We start from the raw sequence: 20211 nt of genomic DNA on the forward strand, positions 1-20211 counted from the left end.
AGACTATAGCTATTAATTAATAGACTGTAATAATTTACAGACTATAGTCTTGCGGTTTTATGAGACTTAGAGCTTGTACACTTACCACTTATGCTGCAAAATTATGCATATATCTGGCATTGAAGAAGTTCTTTCTGATACCACACTCATTTGCTGAGAGCTGCTTTGTCGTGCATCCTGCTGCTTTCTTTCCCAAGGAACCCTGAGATGTAGGAGAAGCAGCTATGTGCAGAACACCAGGTGCTCTCATGTCAGCAGTCAGTTCAAGCTGTATCCTTCCCAAGACCCATTTCCAGTAACATGACAGACATGCCTGAGGTCCGGTTAAGTATTTGCAGATGGGATAGATGGGCCAAAGGAAGGTGTCATGGTGCACAGGAACGGAGACCAAGCTCCTGGGGTGAAAGGAGTAACAGGCTTTTAGGGATCTGCTGTGAAATGATAGAGTCTTGCTTTAGCTTCTGTTTAAAGGAACATGAAATATACAGGAGCTAAAATGTGAATGTGAACAAAACAATCCAACTCTTTAAGATCGGTCAGACCCTCTCCCAAGGGGAGGAGCAGAGGTACTGTGTTTTCTCTCTCAGGTACCAAAAGGCTTTCATCTTTTTCAGCTGTAAGGCATCCTGAGCGTGTGTTTACCATCATTACTGGGAGCTTCCTGGCCTTGCTAAAGGAATTTTTTCAGTATATTCATTCCTAATGTTTTTCCAGTAGAGATACTGACCTTAGTATAGGTGACAATTGGTCTGTTCCTCTTAGTTACCTTTCACAGCTCCTTGACATTTGCTGCTTGTAAGCTGGAACCCACTGTTCTAAAAAAAAAAAAAGAAATCAAACTGAAGAAATTGGAGCTCTCAAGGGGACCGACCTTGGTACCAAGTACTGTAGTTACTGTTAGTAAAATAAGTTGAAAGTGCCACTGTAATTTTTCTATTCTGAATCCCTTTCTGTTACTAATGTGACAACATAACCCCATGTACCCCTTTTGTGTTTTGCATTGCAGACAGAGTATGCACGCTATGAAAATGGACACTATTCCTATCGCATTCACCGTTCCCCTCTCTGCGAATACATGATAAACTTCATTCATAAACTCAAGCACCTTCCTGAGAAGTATATGATGAACAGTGTGCTGGAGAACTTTACCATCTTACAGGTGGGACTTTCAACTGTTTTGGTTGCAGCTTGGCAACACGTAAGCCCAATGCAGGAGTTCACTGTTGTGAGTCAAAGCAGTTTTCCTTTTACAGCTCAGCGCCTAATTGAACTTAGTATCTCTTGTGTGTATTGCACTTCAAGACCATTTATGGAGCTCTAGAGATAGTAACTCAACCAGAGAAGCAGCAAAAGAATTTGAGAGACCTCAGTAAGAGAGGAAAAAGAAAAATGGAGATTTCATGAGGCAGAGAGATAAATGAAGGAGAATGATGAAAAAGACACTGAAGGAAATGCTTATTTCAACACTAAACAAATGTTGAGATCCTTTCTGTGCCCTGGCCCTTTTTGCAAGGTAAAAATATTGCAAGAGCACTGTTGAGTGGCTATAAAACGTTTTTATGGGAAGAGTTCTTTACTGACCAGATTGGGACAGGGTGGGGGGTGGAGAATTAGTTTCCTCAGGACCATCCTGGACCTAGAAGGAATCTAGAGGCATGTAAAGAAAGGGGCATGTTGTGGGGAAGCTCTGTGACACCTGCATGAATCACTGCAGCCTCTAGGAAAGGCAGTACTACAAGGCTGCAGCAACTAGATTTGCATTAGTGTTTTGTTATACCAGGAGCCTTTCCACACTCAGATGCAGCCTAAATTTGGGAAGAGGGCAGGCAGCTTAAAACGTAGATTTTTCTAGTGGACTGAATTCTGTGTTTGCCTCTATAAGAGGCATCACAGATCTTCACCCAGAGAATCTGAGGCTGTGTAAATAGAAGAGATGCTAGTGGCTGAATGGAAATCAAGTGGTCTTCATTACATTCTCTGAAGATCTTGGAGAACTTCAGGCGACTCATTTCACTGCTCTGTGGCTCAGATATATCAGCTATATAACACAAGGTTAATAATGTACCTCAAAGGGCTTTAGGAAGTTTATTATTTCATGTTTGTACAAAGATTTTAAACATCTGGGAGAAAGGAGGAGTATGAATGCTGAGAGTTCTTTTAGATGAACAAAAGCATGAAGTGGGCAGGGACAGAGATAGGGAAGGTCTGTGTGCTGTAATCCATACTGAGGAACACTGTGACTGCTCTCTGCGAGTTTTATTCCTCAGTCAGGCCAGCACTTCCTATAAATTCTACCAAAAAGCTGTCACATAATTACACTTCCTCTGGGGCTTTGTGTTTTGAGTAATCTATGTCCTTCCCTTACCTTTTGTCACAGAGAAGCATGTCTCACATGGGTGCTGGCACAGCCTTTTGTACATAGCCTTGCAGTCCTGCTCCCTGAGCAGCAGGCTGAGCATTTTCTACTCCCTACGGGGAAGATGAAAAATGTGTAATGTAAGGCATGTTGCAAGTCCTCAGTCCCCACTACCAACTTCTGAGGCAAGTCTAATTATATTTTGTCTAGACCCTTTCGTGAGCTTAGAAACCCCTAATCCTATAAGCATGATTTATCTTGCTTTGCACATTGCTTTGGATCTAGTACTCTGAGATTTCAGTGCCCATTTTTCAGAAAAGGTTCTGATGCCTTACTACATCTCAATGTGTATAACTCATCACAGCCTGCAGAATAAAGGAGATTAACTGCAAACCCAATCATGAAGTAAGAAAACAGAATAGACCAGAATCAGACTGCTAAAATTAATAAGCAAGTTTGACAACAGTTATTTTCTTTCTGTTTTCACAAGAAAAATTGGGCTTTGGTACAGTTCAAGCCTCCAGCTGGAGCTGAGTTGGTGCTATTGCTGATAAAATCTATCTCCTCCAGCAGGAGAGAACTTTAGCACAAACTCAGGTGACAAGAATGTGCAAAGTTGTGCAGTGTCAGAGAGAGAGGGAAGCTGAGCGAGGAGCTCTGGGTGCAATATTTCACTCATCCCTGCCACGTAGTGCATGCTTCTGAAACTTGGACAACACTGCTCCTTCACCATGTTCCTGACACTGGTTCATGTTGTAGAGTAGGTTCCTGAGGGGACCATAGAAAGAGAAATTGGAAAGAAGGAGCTTTTGTAAGAATGCATAAATGTAGCAGCCGTCCTTCTCCAGACATCTGCAGTGTATGAAGAAGGATAGCTGCTACATTCATGCATTCTTACAGAATGTGCAATGGAGTCAAAACTGTAAGTCTCCTATAAAATGAGGTATACTCTGTAATCCTCGTGGTCTGTGTCTACAGGAGGATATGGAGGGAAAGAACTGTTTGTGGTTGTGGTATATCAATATCCATGTGAGCAGGACTGGATGTGCCACAGGAGGGGACCTCTCTACATAACCAACAAACAGCAATAAGAACTTTTTTGTGAAACGCTTTCCCTCTGCTGAAATCTGCAATGCCGGGGCATGGGGAATAGAGGGCCTAATGGACCTGCTTCCACTTATGTGGTCACTGCTGGGTCACAGTGGACTCTCCACAGTGGACTCTGCTCACCTCCCTGTCTCTCCACTGCATTGTATTCTGATACTGTGAAAGTGCTTTGCTTTGGTGTGTGGGCACACAGACTGGGCACTGTGGTGGCCAAGCTGCATATCAATCCTGTGCTTCTCTCTTCTTTGTCTATTACTGACTTTTTGCTTTAGGTTAAATGTATTGGAATATGTAAGCAGAGAAACAGCAGTTGCCATCTCAGCTTCTTCTCCTTTTCTGTCTAGGTTGTGACAAACAGGGACACACAGGAGACCTTGTTGTGCATAGCATATGTTTTTGAAGTATCAACTAGTGACCATGGTGCCCAACATCACATCTACCGGCTGGTGAAGGACTAGAGACTCTCTGCTTTGAGTTGTCCATGGAATGCATGTATAAGAAAAAAGCCTGTGCTTGAACAACCCCTGCCCCCTCATACCAAACTGAAAAATAAACTGCAGATATTGTGTATTTTCAGAAAAGTACCTCTGAGCTGGTTTGTGCTTGATAAAGTTTCTGTCTGCAGGTTTGTGCAAATGGGAAAAAGACTTGGAGTCAAAGAAATAGACAAATGACTGCTTAAGGGTCTCACCAGAAACAGCATCCTGTGAAAAGTACTTTCCATAGAGTACACACAGAGCGTGATCATACACATAAAAGGAGTGGCATGCATCTGGGCATACTGGTATGGCAATGGCAGCAGCTTCCTCAAGTTTCACCAGATATGAACAGGTTGAAAATGTTGATGTTACATCTGGTCTGAGTGTGTGCACTCATATACAATCATTTGTAGGTCAACTTGTGCACAGACGTGATTATTGTATATATTATATATACATTTATATAGATGTCAGACACCCGTGGGCACATGTATGTGTATAGAGATGGCACGTGTATCCTACACAGCTGCCTGTCTAGCTGTCCACATTAGCAGCTGCGCAGTCACAGGCTCATTGAGCCTTCCTCTGTTAGAGTCTGGTTACTTTTTCCCTCTCTTCCATGCATGACAGTGAGAGACCAACCTTTCTTTTGCCTTTTAAATGAAGTTATGCTTAGAAGATTGGATATGTTAAATCATATTGTCTTGCTCAGCAGATTTCCTCTATGTATCAAGTCTGCTGGCTTGACTAAAATAATTCTTGCTGCTTTTGCTTCTGTTCTTCCTGCACGGCTAACAATGCTCAGGGAGCTAGACTGTACTCTTTTTCTTGTGCACCAGTAAAATTATTGTTTACCAAGATCAAATTGTTCTACCTGCAGCTGCAGACAGTGAAATGCAGAAGTATTGTAAAGAATGCCACTTGGCCAGCAAACTGCAGGAAAAGGAAGAGAGAGAATAGTGAAAGAGGTTGGCTTTCCATGTTTCTAAGGCAATCAAACACAGCCTCTCTGCTTTACTTGTAAACTGAGGTTGTTTACTCAAGAGTCACTGAGAGGCAATAATCTTGGTCCCCACAATGCTGCTGATGTGGGGAGAAGATCCAGCCATTCATGTTACGCTGAGGGAAGGGGTGGGCTGCATGATGCTCTCTGGCAGGCACTGAACAGGAGATTTACTGGGTAGCCAGGCACAGTCCCATGGCTGGGACAAACAATTTGATGGGGAATGGGGACTAAATGACTTATTTCCTCATTAAGCCAGTTGATCTGTTGTAACTGTCTAAGTGCAGATTTCTATTTGCATGTAGGAGGTCCCTCACAGGGATTAGTCTTCATCAGATATTACTGTGGAACACACTACCTCTACATGCACACTGCACCTTGCTGCTCCTGGCCTGTGTTTAGGTCATAACCTGTGCTTGGAAGCATGGAAAGGAAAGGACATGGTTAAGGAGGATAGCAAAGACAATGCCATGAAGTCAGAGCTGGAGAAAGATGCTTTGGTTCTTGTTATAGGAAAAAGGCTCCACTAATTTTTTATATCTAATGAAGTATTTTTCCCCCCAATCCTGCAGACCCTGCACTTTCAGAGGCTGCTTTTAAGGACTGTGCAGGGCTAGTGTTGTTAACCTTCTCTGTGCAGGAGCTAGAAGTGGATGGTAAAGGACAGAACTTTTGCTTGCACCGATTGAGCAAAATCTGCACCTTCATCCTGTACAGAAAGTTCCTGCTCTGCCTGCTGTCTCTAAGACAAAGAAATGCCTTCAAGTACTGACTTCCAAACAGCGATACAGAACACAGATGCCAACAGCCTTCCATAAGATCTGCATGGCTGGTAACCAGAATCAGTCAAGTTTGGAGAAAGACGAGCCAAGTACTTTAAACACCTTAAAAAAAAGCATCTTGAAATGCCTGCTGTTTTGCTGCACATAAAAAATCCATGTAAGCACAGCCTGCTCTTGCCCATCCAGTGCCCATCGGGTATTATTGCTAGTCACAGCCAGGTGATCAAACCACCCAGGAATGAATTAACTACATCTCTGGAAACCAGCCAGCCCTCCAGTTGGCCACACAGATATGAACAGCACCAACTGGCTACAGTCCACTACTGATGCATGCTCCTGCCTATTTCAGCCCTACGCAATCTCCTTCCTGATCTCTGAATCACGCGTGGAGCAGACAACAAATCAAATAAAACCTCGCTAACAAAAAAACAGAGTGACTCTTGGGAAAAGTATTTTTGGCCAACACAGACAAGTGTGTTTTGAAATGAAGCCAGGGCTTCATTCAGAGAAAGACCCCAGCGATGGAAAGTTGCTTGTGATTTGTATTGGTACTTTCCTGCAAACATGAGCTTGGTGCCCTGCATGCATCCACTGCAGGTTTAGACCATGACAGCAGACTTCACAGAGTAGTCCCTGAAGGAGATGAGCCCTAGAAGTCCACTTAGTTCATCAGCTGATCATGAATAAAACTGCATTAGCAGAGTTTTAAGATGTTATCAAAACAATTAACACAAGCCAACAGGCTGAGGATCAGATGAAATCTTTGGGCAGTTGATTTAGGGACACTCATGTAGTTGTTGTTTTTTTTTTCATTAATAACAATGGAAGACTATTCCCTGGCTGTATTCCTCTCTACTCTTGTGCTTGGACTTTACAGATCCTTGGTGTCAATAACAACGGTCAGCAAGAGACATCTACCCACCTTTCAAACTCAGCAGAGAAACCAAAAGAAAATTCATGTGTCTGGGAGAGCTTGCTTTTATGTAGGCTACCAGATGAAGAAGATTTAGTAAAGCTGTGAAGCAAAAGGAATACTGGAAATTTTGGTCTGGACTAAAAGGCTTCTGTCCCCTTGCAGAATGGGTGAGATCCATGTAAAAATGCTTCTAAGACTGAAAGGACTGTAGATCTCTGTCCCTAAGGTTCCCTTTCTTGGAATTTCACCAGAAGAAACCAGACAGTACATGAGAACTAAGAGCCAGCTGCAGTTTTGCTAAAAATAAAGCAAAGCAAACACCAAAAAGCAGCATAGGTAAAAAAAGAGATAGCCTAGTTTGAAGAGGAAAGGCTAAATTGAACTCTACAGAACCTACAACAAATGAGGATGTCAGTGTTTTTTCAAGTTTAATTTCTGTTGGGGCAGAAATACCAGAAGTGTTAACTTTAGCCCGTAAGAACTTGCTGTAAAATCAAAGGGCAAAACAGCAAAAGCTGATTCCCCTGATCACTTTACAGCTACAGTGCTGAGATATTAGAAGATAAAGTGACGAAACAGGGATGTAAATATCTTCTTTATAAGAAAGCACCTCAAAAGTTTCCATTCAGTTGTGACTACTTTTTTTTCTAGTGTACATGCTTCAATTTATCAGTCCTAATTTGTGCAGCTGCATCTGCTTGTGGAATCATGTCAAACTGAATTGCTAAAATGATTCCACCTAAAGATAGTCTTTTGCGATAAGACAACACACCATGGGACTGAACAACACAGAACTAGGTAACACAGGAGCCCTCCCTTCATCTTTACTTCAAAGCCAAAAGAAACACTTCAGGTAAGACAAGTTCATTTGAATTCCCTCATTCATCTGTGATGAGGGGGTGGGAACTTCTTAAAGCTGACATTGCCAACAAAGAAAACGTGTAGGTAGGCCTAGAGGCAAAGTTAGGTATTGAATTTAAATCTCTTTCTACTGCATAATCTAGACCCAAGGATCATTATTTCCTGGAGTATTGCACTTATTTTAGCCTTTGGTGCAATGGTTTCTCAGTGACCTTTTCTTTCCCATTTTCCTGCTCATTTTTATCTTGGTTCTGTGACATCTTGGCAAGATGAAGGAGGTGAAGAACTTGAGTGGTGACAGCAAAGAACTAATTCAGATAGGTGAGAACACCCTCAAATTTGCTCTAGAGCTGTAGAAGAGGCAGGAAGAACACATGCTGAGCCTCCCAGCTCAGCTGGAAGCTGCCCAGGAGTCATGCTCTTTCATGAGTCCTGCAAGCACAGTCTACATCAAAACCAAGCAGAGAGGCAACAGGCAACTTGCATGCTTGTAATGGGACAGCAAGATCAGGGCTACTCTCTACAAGGGAAGGATGGTCAGAAGCTTATGTTGATAACAACTCTGTCAGTAACCTCAAAGACTGAGGTGCAGTCCCAATCCATCTCTTGGACATCAGATCCGTAACTACTACACTGGTAGCCATGTTTGCCTGCATTTGAATGATTTAACACACTAATTCAGCAACCAGTCAAGACTCCAGATCTGTGATCCATACCATTTTTGGCCACTTAAATGAGCCACAAAAGTATTGGTGCTTATTCTGGGGAAAAGAAATAAAGCATCACTAAAGAAAAGCACCCTCACCTCTTTCAAGTGGACAATATAGCAATAATGATGGGAAGAACCTGAATAAAGCAAAGCTAGAGGGCCTAGATGAGTGATCTCATTCTGTTAAAAAGAGAAGCACAGACTTTCATTCTCAAAAGTCCCTAATTTCCCCACAGTACTCAGCACTGTTGCCATCTTATTGTTTAATCTGAAATTGGTGTCTGGGACCCAAAGCCATAGACTTGCTATTACAGTGAAGGGGGTATGTCCTATGAGTCACACTGGAAAGCGTGCATCCATTTTTAGATGCCTCAAATTCAGCTACTTAAAGCTGTTCTCAAAAGCTGCATGTAGCCTTTAGGTTTTCTGGTCAGATGCCATGGGTTCAAATGTACTGCTGATGAGGTGCAACTCTTTCTGCTCCTCACTCTATGGACAACATCAGAGCGTGGAAGACAGCTAGCTGAAGGTGAAACACAAGTGTACGAAGATTACTCTTCTAAACTTACTGGTATAATTGAGAAGAGACCTGCAGACTAGCACGGTCTCCTTGGTAGAAAATCCAGCTGCAGTATCAGCCACTCCAGTCCCCAGTTTCACAGTGATCTTCAAGCTTTTCCCTGAATGATCAAGTTCATACAAAGCTACCATATATCTTATATCTTCTTTCTGTGCATTTTTTTTACCTTCTTTCCGAGATAGACGCCAAACGATGACTTGATTTCACGTATTTATTTTTTGCTTTCAGTTGAACTAGAGAAATCCCATATACCTGAGTAAAAAGCTGCTTGTGCTTATGTCAACAGGTGAAGAACACAATATCATGCTGTTTCTGTTACAGTAAACAACCAACCAAACAACAATAACACTCCACCAAAACTGTCAAACTTGTTCTCGTTGTCTGCTGACTTCCTGTGCTGCTTGTCTTTGAGGAAGTAGCTGTTCATCTCCAAAGTGAGTTACTTAAAGATTGACAACAATTCTGAAATGAAGATCCTTCAGTTCTCAGGTAGAATGGGAGTTCCTGCATTAGAGGAGCATCCAGGAGATTAACCTTTTTTTGAAGTTCCAGAACCAAAGAATCAAGTAAAATTCTTCCCACAGATCTTTTTATCTCCTGCTGCATTGCAAGACATATTTCCTTCATTGCTTGCTTTAAGGCAAACACACAGCAACATTTGGGTACTTTTGTACATAAATAAATGAAGAACAGGGAGCTGCTGCACATACTTATGGGAAGAGAGAAACAAATATGCAGCAGATGACAGTTGTGTTGCTGGCAGCACTACCGCCAGGATGCTTAGAGTCTGTTGAACCAGTTTATAAAAATCCACTTAGGACAGAATGGAAGGTATGAGAAAATGTATTTGATGTGAACATGCCCTTGAACTGAGAAGTGTGACAGCAGCAGCAGCACCAGAGAAGGAAATGAGAATACACAGGGGACCTTTGAATGTAAAACAAATCTTCCTTCTGCAAAAACATGTAATGAAAAAGCCTTGAGTTGCTCTTCATACACTGTAAAATACAGTTCCTCTGTGGAGGCCCATGTCCGTAACCGCACTGGTCTACTTCTGTAGGCATCTCTGCTCCAATTCTAGGCCATTTCCCCGTCACACAATATTTTGCTTAGTGGTCCGTGGTAGTACCTTCCCCCTCTGTGTTAAGAGAACTTGAGAGACTCTTCTGCTGGACACAGTGTTTGAAATTGGCTTCATTAAGATTTTTTTGTTACACTTCCACTGACAAGCAGGGGAAAGGAGATGGGGACTTTCTCTGTTATCTCTGAGGATCTCCCTCATGGCCCTGTCTCACATAGCATCACAGATAAGAATCAGTAAGGTTGGAAAAGACCTCTTAAGATCATTGACTCTAACCATTAACCCAGCACTGCCAGGTCCACCACTAAATGATGTCTCTAAGCACCACATCTACTTGTTTTCTGAGTACTTCCAGGAATGGTGACTCCTGCTTCCCTGAGCAGCCTGTTCCAATGCTTGAACACCCCTTCAGTGAAGAAATATTTCCTAATATACATTCTAAATCTCCCCTGGCACAGCTGGATGATGTTTCCTCTTGTCCTATCACTTGTTACCTGTGAGAAGAGACCAACCTCCACCTGTCTACAACTCCTGCTCCGACCACAGAAAGCTCAGGCGAGCACTCTGACATGCCTACCCTCTGTGCTAGAAGACGTAGGAATATACTAACAGTCATGGTGGGCTTGGGACCACCGAGCATCTTAGCCTGGGTTTGCCGTTTGCAGCAGTGGTCCAGGAGCCATCCTGCGGGCGCGAGCACTGCCACTGCCCTTCTGAACCCAGAGGAGACGTTCAGCCGCGGGGCCCTCAGGGCAGAGGGGCAGCTGAGGGGAGGTTGTACGTGCCCTCCGCCCCGGGCGCATCCCTCCAGCTCCGGGAGGGTGCGCCGGGGATGCTCCTGGCGCCCACCCGAGGGAGGTCCCGGAGGGTCCCGCGGGCGGCAGAGGGAGCGGAGCGAACCCCGGGCGAGCCAGCTCTCGGCAGAGCTCTGGGAAAGGGTCTCCGCAGGATGGAGCGGATGGGGTGCGCCGGAGTACCCGGCCGGCAGCGCTCCCTCCCTCCCCTCCTCCGCGGGGCTGGAGCCTCCCCTGGGCAGCGCCCCCAGCTCCTCCCCGCTCGGTAGCGCCGGTCCGAGCCCCTCCTCCCGTTTCCGCTGGCAGGAGCTGGAGCCGTGTCCTGCCGTACCTCCGCCGCTCCCCCTCCACTCGGCCCCATCCGGCCCGGCCCAGGGACGCGCGGGTGAGCCCCGGCACCGCGGGGGGCGAGGGGCGGCGGGGACCTGCGGGCGCTTCCCGGCCGCGGGAGATGGGAGATGGCGGGGGACAGCCGTGGCGGGCGTGCCGGGGGGTGCCGCTGGCAGGGGCCGGGGGTCGCCGGCCCGGCGGCTGGAGACGCTGGGGAGCGGCGGGGTCCCGGCGGGATAGGGGTGCGGGTGGCTCGTGGGGGTGAGGAGTGTTTGGTGGAAACAGTAACCCCCCCACCCCCCCCCTCTGGTGCCTGTGTGATTTTTGCGGAAACAGGAAAGTTAGTTCAGTGGGATGAGACGAGCCCAGCGGCGTCTGCGTGCGCGGTCCTGTTCTCCGCCGGGGTGCCCATCCCTCGCTGGAGCTGATGGCTTAGGCTGGGAACTGATTTTTTCCCCGCCACCGGGGGAAAACACGCCTGGAACAGCGCTGCTGGCTGGCGGTGGGGGTACCTTTTGGCTTCAGCGAGGTGTGAGAGGGTGGGAGCGCGGAGAAGCCCCTGCGGGAGGGAGGCTGCGGTCCGGGGTGCGATGGGGAGGGAGCCCACGGCGGGCTGACAGCTCTCCTCGTCAGCCGCCCGCGGAGGTGGTGCCAGCAGTTTCTGCCTTCCCCCTTCTTATGTAAAAACTTGACTCCAGCTTTGCCTTTTCCCGTTCAAGCTTTTGGAAACTTTTCTTGCTGAATCTTGGATATCCGCCTGTCAACCGTGCTCCTGATGGGAGGTGGGAGCTCCGTGAGCTCTGCCTCTCGAAAAGGCCTTTAGCTCCAGAGATTTCTCATGGACAGAGAGGAGGAACTGTGGTATGGGGATGCTGTGTTGGGGGAAAAACTAGACTACAAGGGTGAATAACACTGCATTTCTCTACTTAATCCTGTTATCAACTCTTTTGTTCTGTGCTTTTACTCTGTATAGTTTTGTGGTTTGAGCCACAGGGCTAGGACTGGGGGCACCTGATTTTTCTACCTGGCTGCACTGAACTTATTTTAATGCTCGGGGGTAAGTTACCTGGGAAAAAGTTGAATATTCTCCAGGACAGCCATGAGAGTCGAATCACACAGTTTGTTTGTACTGTTAATCCTCGGTGGACCTAAACTTTCCCTGTGGAAGCCAAAACTTAACATGTTACTGTAGCAAAGTTCTTAGTAACAGGTGCCACAAACAGTTTTAATGGTTTATTTGTTAAGCTGATAGATGGAGTCCTTTGTAGCCATGATGAATAATTGCAAATAGCCACTGAAGAAATGCATTCATGTGAGTTTTATTGGTATAGAATATGGACCCAAAGTTAGCACTCAATGACTTTAAGAATGTCAAAAGATAAATTAGCAAAGTGATGTTGAGAACACTAAGGAAAAAAAAAAAATCGGTCCTCGTAGTTCTGTGTCCTTTGCTTCCATTTTGCATTTTTCCTCAGCTTCAAGGAGCTAATATAGCATCTGCCTCCAGATTTTTCCCTTTCATATTTTTAGACCTGTGATGATCAAATTGCAAATCCTACATACAACGCCTTTTCTATAATGGGGCTGTAAGACTTATGTCAAACTTGTTTTTGTGTACCTGCCCTTTCTTTAAACCTAATTCTCATGAATAAAGTTGCATTAGACTTTGAGGTCAGAATGTAACTAATGCAGATTCACCTGCATTATTTAGACAAAGTTCTGAGGTTAGAACAATTCTGTTCATCTCTCTTGAGCAGGGCAGAGGGTTAACTGTGAATGTCACTGTTATCTTAGCTGTTGTGGTTATTTTAACAGAAAATAGCTATCAGAGATGCATATCCCACAGTCTTTGCTTTCCAGGCTATTTTAAGTTATTTTTTTCTAATGCATGCCAAACCTCAGCCTGTCCATGAGGGTATTTCCAACACAACTGTATGTTTAGTGTTTAAGCCATTCCTCCTCAAATGCACAAACTAAAAATGGCAAAAGAAAAGTAAAACTTAGAAAAGCACAGATTAAAATAGCAAAACAACACTGAGGCAGCAACACTGTTTGGAGTAGTTACTTTCACATTTGTGTCACATATGAAACTAGCATATGAAACTTGCAGTAGAGAATACAAAACTTTGTCTTGGCATTACTCTCTGGGAGCTGGTATGGAGCTAATTGGGCCCGGAGCAGAAGTGACTGCTTGTTTTAGAAACAGTATGTTAACATACCTGAGGCACTGGGGTTTTACAATTGAAAACCCATCTCAGTTTTTCACTTTAGTCATGTTTCAGAATTGTGCTGTTTGCAAGTGACTGATACCCCATTAGTTTTCTATGTTGCAAGAGTGTCACTAGATTTATTGATGCGTTAAAAAAAGAGATGAGATACTTTGAAGAAGCTGAACGTGAGCTGGTGGTGTGCTGTGGAAGCGAAGGCAGCTGACAATACTCAGGGCTATTTTAGTAAGACTGCAGCCAGTATACCAAGGAAGTGATTATCTCCATGCACTTAACACTTGTTATACAGAGCCTAGCGAACTGCATCCAGTTTTCTGTCCTCAGAACCTAGAAAGGTATGGATACACTGAAGCAAGTCCAGTGGAGGGCCATTAGGACCATCAGCAGCCAGAGCATGTCGTAACAGCTGGCCCTTGATAAAGGATGGGGAGCTGGGAACTGAGTATGGTAACTCAGCTGGCAAGGCAGGTGCCCCACCAATCAAGGCCTTGTCCCGTGGTACCGAGTTTGACAGTGCCAAGCATGAGTCTGGATCACTAAGCAGGTTTGTGATGATAAGGCAGGTGCAAGATCAAGTTCAGGTGTGAATCAGCAGATCAGGATCAGGCTGACAGATGGTAGTTAGGGCCAGACACGGTCACCACTGAGCAGGTCAACAGTGATGCAGCAGGTCTGAGGTCAAGTGGGGAAGCAAGACCATGGGTCAGGGTCTGGATCAGTAGGGTCCATGACCATACAGAGGCATGGTTGGAGACAGGCACACCTAAAACATATGTTTGGCAGGCACTGAAGGCCACAGGCAGAGCTTAAATGAAGTCTCTGATGCCATGAGCAGAGAGCAGGGGTGGATGTGAGGCTAATGAGTGTATTTAAAGGCCCCTCAGGGCTCTCAGAGCCCTCGTATGGCATGGGGATTGTATGCTGAGGGAAGTAGGCTTGTTCAGCCTGGAGAAGAGAAGACTTTGATGGGACTACAGTGACCTTCCAGCAATTAGGAGGAGGTTCTCAAGAGGACAGAGCTAGGCTCTTCACTTTGGTACGTGGTGGCTGTGTGAGGGCCAACAAATACAGGTTGAAACAAGAGGTTCAAGCTAGATGTAATGAAAGTCTTTCCTGCAATGAGGACAGTCAGATGTTGTAACAGGCTGCCCAGTTGTTCGCTCTCACAGGTTTTCAAGACTAAAATGGATAGAGTCCTGTTGGGACCTCATAGCTGGCCCTGTGTAGAGTAAGGCAGAATGGAACCCTCTCAGGCCTGCTCCAACATGAATTCTTTGATCCTGAGATCAAGCAGCCATTTAGTCTGAGAAGGAAGGAGGTCTGCAAAACTTTAGCAATACTTTTAAGTGCCCCAGATGAAGAAATAAAAAAAGGTTTTAGGATGCTGATGTGCTGCTAAGATACTAAGAAGAATTTTAAAAAATTAAATTAAAAATTTTCCTCACTATGCTAGGAGCTTATACTGAACAGCTCTGTGTGTGTGTGGTCAGGGGGATACTTTGTATTTGAAAACTTGCTTTCCTTTAGTGATTCTCAAAGTACAAAGTTCCTTTTTGGCATTATGTTGCTTAAAGATGCTTTCTAAAATAGGCAAAACAGCGTTCTTTCAAAATTCATGTAGGAAGTGTGATGACAATAAAAGATGGTACTAAGCTTGGGGAAAGACAGAGTATGATCAGGGAAGAGTTCTTACCTGAGGGGTTACCTTCTTTGATTCTCTTAAAAATAGAACAAACATGTCAGATTCAGCAGAGCATTTCCCCATTTGTGCCATGGTTGTTAGCAGATTTTAGGAATGAGTCAATCCTGGTAGGGCCAGCTTGGCAATACCCAGAGAATGTGAGTGGATCAGAAATAAGTCTTTGTCTTCTCTACATGGCAGTGAAATTGTAAATTGTAAAGTAGGGATGTGTTGAGGAACTGTCTTCTCTTCACTCAGTAAAATGCATGATTGAATTTAATTTTGAGGAGGAGTACTCATTGGGAAGATACAATCTTGTTTATATTTTACTCATATGTAATAAGATGCTCTACTGGAGAGTAAGGAGGTATCACTAGTGCACTCTGTGTTTTCTCTTTATCTTCCTGGTCTCCTAAAACTGAGGAGTCTAGAGACAATTTCTTCTACTCCTTGTAGTCTCTCTCAGATGAAACATGCATTGCTCTGTCAGCATTATGTTTCCTGGGGAAAAAAAAATGAAGTCCATCTTCTGGGTCACTTTCTTTTGTTCAGTGACATGTTTTCTGTGGTGTGTTTGTGATGAGGCAAGACATTGCTCTCCAGTGAAAGGTGTCGGATGCTTTCTTCGTTGCACAAGTGTTTCTAGGAAAGTTGTGTGTTTCTGTGGGTTGTCTGCTACCACAGTTAGACAGCACTGTTGCTTAAACGTCTTTCAAACCCTACCTCACCTTTCCTTCTGGTTTTTTTTCTGATATTCCAAGCACTTGCATTCATTGCTGTCAATGCCAGTCTTGAGGGCTAGAGTTTGTAGAATAAGGCATGATCTTTGGGCAGAACCCAGCTGCTTTTGGCTTGCTCGCAAGCACAGTAGAAAAGGAGGCATCTGACTGTGCTTCACACGAAAAAAAGAACAGATAGGAAATGTGGGATCCCCAGTAAGTGATGAGCTGCGTTTTGATGCCAGTGAGTTGTATTAGGCTGTTAGATTGCCTGTTGAGGACGGGTGAAAAAGTTCTATTGTTGAAAAGTTTTTAAAATCAAGATTATAAAACAGACAGGCAGGTTCTAGGGATAGCTCCAGGCAGATGAGGCAGATTAAATTATAAAAATATGCTCCAATAAGCCTTTAAGTGAACAAAGGTATTAATTAAGCTTAGCATTTCTTTGCAGTGATGTGAATATGATATTGTAATATTATGGTTATACTGAAGTAGCAACATAAATTTAAAAGATTTGAAGTTTGCATTAATCCTTGTTTCAAAAAGTATAACAGGAAAACTTTTCTAATTAAAATTCTTATTAAAATTTCTTATTAAAATTTCTTTTGAAAACACTTTTCCCTTTTGCTGTCAGAGTTTCTCCTTTCTAATGCAAACACTGTCATGCTGTTCTAATGCCTGATATTTCTGAAGGTGGAAGTGACTAATAGCTAGGGTGTTTATTTCCATGATCCCTGTTACAAATGCAGAAGAGGAAACAAACTGCATTAACTAGTGAAAAGCCGGTTACATTTTTGAGGCCGAGTCACTGTATGTCTCTAGAATCACCTGAATTGTATGACTGAGCTTTAGCTTCTACACTGATATTGCTCAAGTAGAGCTGTCTTTGCTGTGGGCAGTCTTCACTGATTTACAATTGCTTTGGGCTGGTCTGTGTAAACTCAAAATAAGGATATGATGGAGTATATCAACCTCATGCAGGCATAGGACCACAAAAGCTGCGTTAGCCATATGTGGCATGTGCGGGGAGGAGGCAGGATTAGACTGGAGAAGGAGCTCAGGGAGGAGTGGGTGGGAAGGCAGGAACCTTGAGAAGGCTGTAGGCTAAGGGAGAGGAAGTCTGGACCCCTCCCATGGGAGGAAGGGCTAAAAAGGAAGGATGAGGTGGTACACTGAACAGAATGCTGAAATGGCACACCCAGCAAGTCTGAAGGAGTCTTAGCTCAAAATTTTGAGACTCTGTCCTAGGGAACAGGGATCAATGCAAATCATAGAGAACAGAGGGCTCTGTGAACTTTCCTGTATTTGGTGTCCTTCAAATTTACTCCTAATGAAATTAATTTGACCTGCAGGATTGAGGGAGGCAAGACTTGAAGTTGAAGGAATTCTGGCTTTAGGCACTGGTGCAGAGAACTCATAGAAAAGAAAATGTTGTGACAGAGCTGGATGGTAGGTTTAGCTCTATTCATGGGCTGAACTCTTCTCTATAAGCTCTAGGTAATCATTACTAATTTTCAAATGAATATGGATACAGAGGAGCAAAGCCTGAGAGACAGCACTGCGTACTCAGTGTTACTAACCCAAGTTCCTTGTCTTGTGCAATTGGGTGGTCAGTGCTGTCTGTTCAAGTGCCTTATGGCAGTATGCTGACAAACACTTTTTATGGTGATTGCAGCCATACTCAAAACTCATGTTAAGCACAGGCAAGGAGACTTTCTATTTTGATTTGTACATTTCTAAAGGTTAAATAATTCAAGAATGCTTTTGAAAGCATATTTTCCTTTCTCTGTGTCTATTTCTGGTTTTTGCCCATAACTCTGCATACAGTTGAGTGTAAGGTAGTATTCAACTAGTTTTATTTTAGATAGTTCCCTGATTTCTTAAATATATACTTATCCCAAAATCACCTTTGCATTCTGTTTTATTTTAAGACTGTAACCATATGTGAATGAGGGTTGTTACTTGACTTTGTCTGAAGAAAGTGCAGCTGAAGTTGTGAAGGATAGAAAGCAACGTTCTGAGAACGTCTAGTGTGTAGTTTCCACTGGAGGACAGTCTGCACAGTATTGTTTATATATATTTATATACATGTGGACAAAATACCATTAGGGGAATGGGATAATGGTTCTGGCAATAGAAGAGACCTGTACTAACATGCAGATGGGAGCATGTCTCCTTGTAAAATGAAAACCTAAATGGCTGGCTTAAAAGCCTGTACAGGAAACCTTCCAAATATAAATAAAGTTATTCTCTTTCATACAGCAGAGCATTTGGATCTCTCCAGTGCTGCTGTGCTGTCTCACAAAGTTTTGCCAAGTAACAGTGGCTCTGAGTGTTAAAAAGGCTCTTGCTGATCTGTTTCCCAGCAATGGAGAAATAGCAGGACAGGCAAGACTTTGCATTCATAGCACCTGGGACACTGTGGACAGCAGCAGAGGCAGATATGGGGAGTGTTGACACCTATTACTGAGCTATTTGATGCCATCAAAGATGAAGAGCAAGAGGGAAGAGCTGCAGCTCTGGGAAAATTTCCAATATATTCCCCTCACACCCACTCAGGATGGAAGATGGAATAAATCCTACACTCTGAAACTTCTCCTATTTCAGGAGGGTAACAGGGAAGACTCAGGACAGTATTTTGGGTGAATATGGTCATAGATTAGGATAAGGTGGCCATGGTAAAAGTACTTGTTGGGACCAGTGATCCATAGAGGAATATGACTATTTGTAGAGGAAGAAACTTTATTGTGAAGAGGAGCTTTTTGGATGTGTTCTGTATTTCAGTTATACAGGAGGCAAAGTGAAAAGGACTGTGAAGCAGAGAGGGGATCTTCTAGGGAAAACCAGGAGGAGGAAATGAAAACAGGCAGTGTCTTAAGTTCCCACACCAGTGTAAATTTATCTGTGTGCCTTTCAGTTTTCCAAGCTCTATGTTGTCCCACTGTTCCCTGATGAATAGTCACCACAAAGCATCCCCCAAAACTTAAACAAGGAACTCTCCCCTTTTCATTCTGTTTCTCTTAAGATAATTTCTGAAGACATGTCTTTGAAAGCAGTCAGTTTTCCCTGAAAAATTCACCTTTCGTTTCCTACTCTCCAGGGAGTTCAAAGAAGTCCCTATTGCATCTTAATTTCTTTTATGAAAGCAGAAAATCCTGCTCATGTCTCATTGTACTTTGATTTTCCCAGCTATGTAGTCTCTATTTTCAATTCTTCCTCCTTATTCTGTTCTCTATCAATTCCTCTTTGAAGAGCTGAGAAAGTTCATTCTATGGTAAGAGAACCATAGATTCTGTTTTGCTGTCTTTAGTCCATTTCTTCCTTGCTGTTTCTACATTAAACTACAGCAAGGGAAACAAAACAGGTCCAAGTAATTTAGATACGTAGCTGTTTTTCTGAACTGCTTTTTAAAGAGCTCTTTAAAGAGAAATATTGCTTCATGTAGGAATCCCCACCTTTCTTCCTGCTTTAGCAAATAGTATTTATTTAATCTGTTTTTAAAATCTGAAAGTGATTTCTCAAAATTTTCTTAAGGCTCTTGTCTGTTTTGAAGGTGCTAATGTGTCCCTCTTAATTCAAGAGTCACTGAGAGGTTATGTTCTGTGCTCAGTGTTCTTCTTAAGTTAGTAAAATATTACTATCAGACTGTTTCTACTGGGATCACTAGACAGTGCAATTTCTGTTTCAAAGATCTGAAAGTAGTCAGACATGTAGGTTTTAATTTTGTTGATAAAATCCATCCATCCCATACTTCAGAAATAGAATATCCCCATAGCAAACTCGAAACTGTCAATGGCAGCCAAAGTAGGTATTTACCTGGTGCTGATAACATTAGTCCAAGACATCCAAGCAAACAGACTTTTCTCACCCTTGGGGCATGTTTTGAGGAACTGAAAGACAAGCATGCTTTATTTTAGAGGATGAAGTGTGGTGATGTACCTAACAGTTATCAGGAGATGTGTCTACCGATCACTGAGCTTTCTAGAGGAGAAAAGATCTGCGTTTTCTTCTGGGTTTTGCTAGCTCTCATATTGCAGGACTTATGCTTTGAAAGGTAGACCTGTCTCCTTACTTCCCTCAGCTGTGAACTGTGAATTAGAGAGGTTGCCTGGCTGCTGAGTACAGTTCCCTACTCATGTAGACACCATGGTGAAAGATGCAAATTTCTGAAGGATGTGCAGAGTGGCTGTTCCATACAGCATCATTCAGTGCAACAACCTTGTACCTACCTGAGGCCTGTGCTGAGTCTTGGGGGGGCATGAACTGAGCTCTTCCGTTCATCTGCCTGTGAATTTTCATTTCACTGGTTCTGGTCTGTCAGAAGGTTCTTGTTTCTTTGAGTTTGTTGTCAATGTTAACAGCAAGACCTCTTTCCTCCAGTGGTTTTCTTGCAAGTATTTAATTTTCCTTTCTTAATTTTCCTGCATAGACCTGGTTTTGTCAAGCCAATCAGTGTATCTCTGATGTGGCTAGGACTGCTGGATTTCATGACTTGAAGTACTTCTCTCAGACCATTTGCTACAGATCGTGCTGTGTTTGTAACAGTCTTACATCAGTGGTAAATGAAGTTCATCTCTAAATGTGG

At 43.6% G+C, this 20211-nt stretch overlaps 2 protein-coding genes across 5 annotated transcripts in view; both read left to right on the plus strand.

Moving 5' to 3' along the window:
• Nucleotides 1-4047, plus strand: part of TEAD4 (TEA domain transcription factor 4) — a 51732-nt gene extending 47685 nt beyond the window's left edge. For all 3 annotated transcript variants that reach the window (XM_032680046.1, XM_032680045.1, XM_032680047.1), the window contains 2 exons: nucleotides 1007-1159; nucleotides 3808-4047. In XM_032680046.1, the coding sequence (XP_032535937.1) occupies nucleotides 1007-1159; nucleotides 3808-3921 (267 nt within the window). In that variant the 3' untranslated portion in view covers nucleotides 3922-4047. The remainder of the gene's footprint in view (nucleotides 1-1006; nucleotides 1160-3807) is intronic.
• Nucleotides 4048-10954: 6907 nt separating this feature from the next.
• The window catches only part of TSPAN9 (tetraspanin 9), a 171715-nt gene continuing 162458 nt past the window's right edge, over nucleotides 10955-20211 (plus strand). The window contains exon 1 of one of the 2 annotated variants that reach the window (XM_032678236.1): nucleotides 10955-11053. The gene's annotated coding sequence lies outside the window, so the exon portion shown is untranslated. The remainder of the gene's footprint in view (nucleotides 11054-20211) is intronic. The other variant, XM_032678235.1, reaches the window with a different exon arrangement.

The sequence above is a fragment of the Chiroxiphia lanceolata genome, chromosome 2 (genome assembly GCF_009829145.1).
Source record: "Chiroxiphia lanceolata isolate bChiLan1 chromosome 2, bChiLan1.pri, whole genome shotgun sequence".
In the NCBI taxonomy this organism is placed as follows: Eukaryota; Metazoa; Chordata; class Aves; order Passeriformes; family Pipridae; genus Chiroxiphia; species Chiroxiphia lanceolata.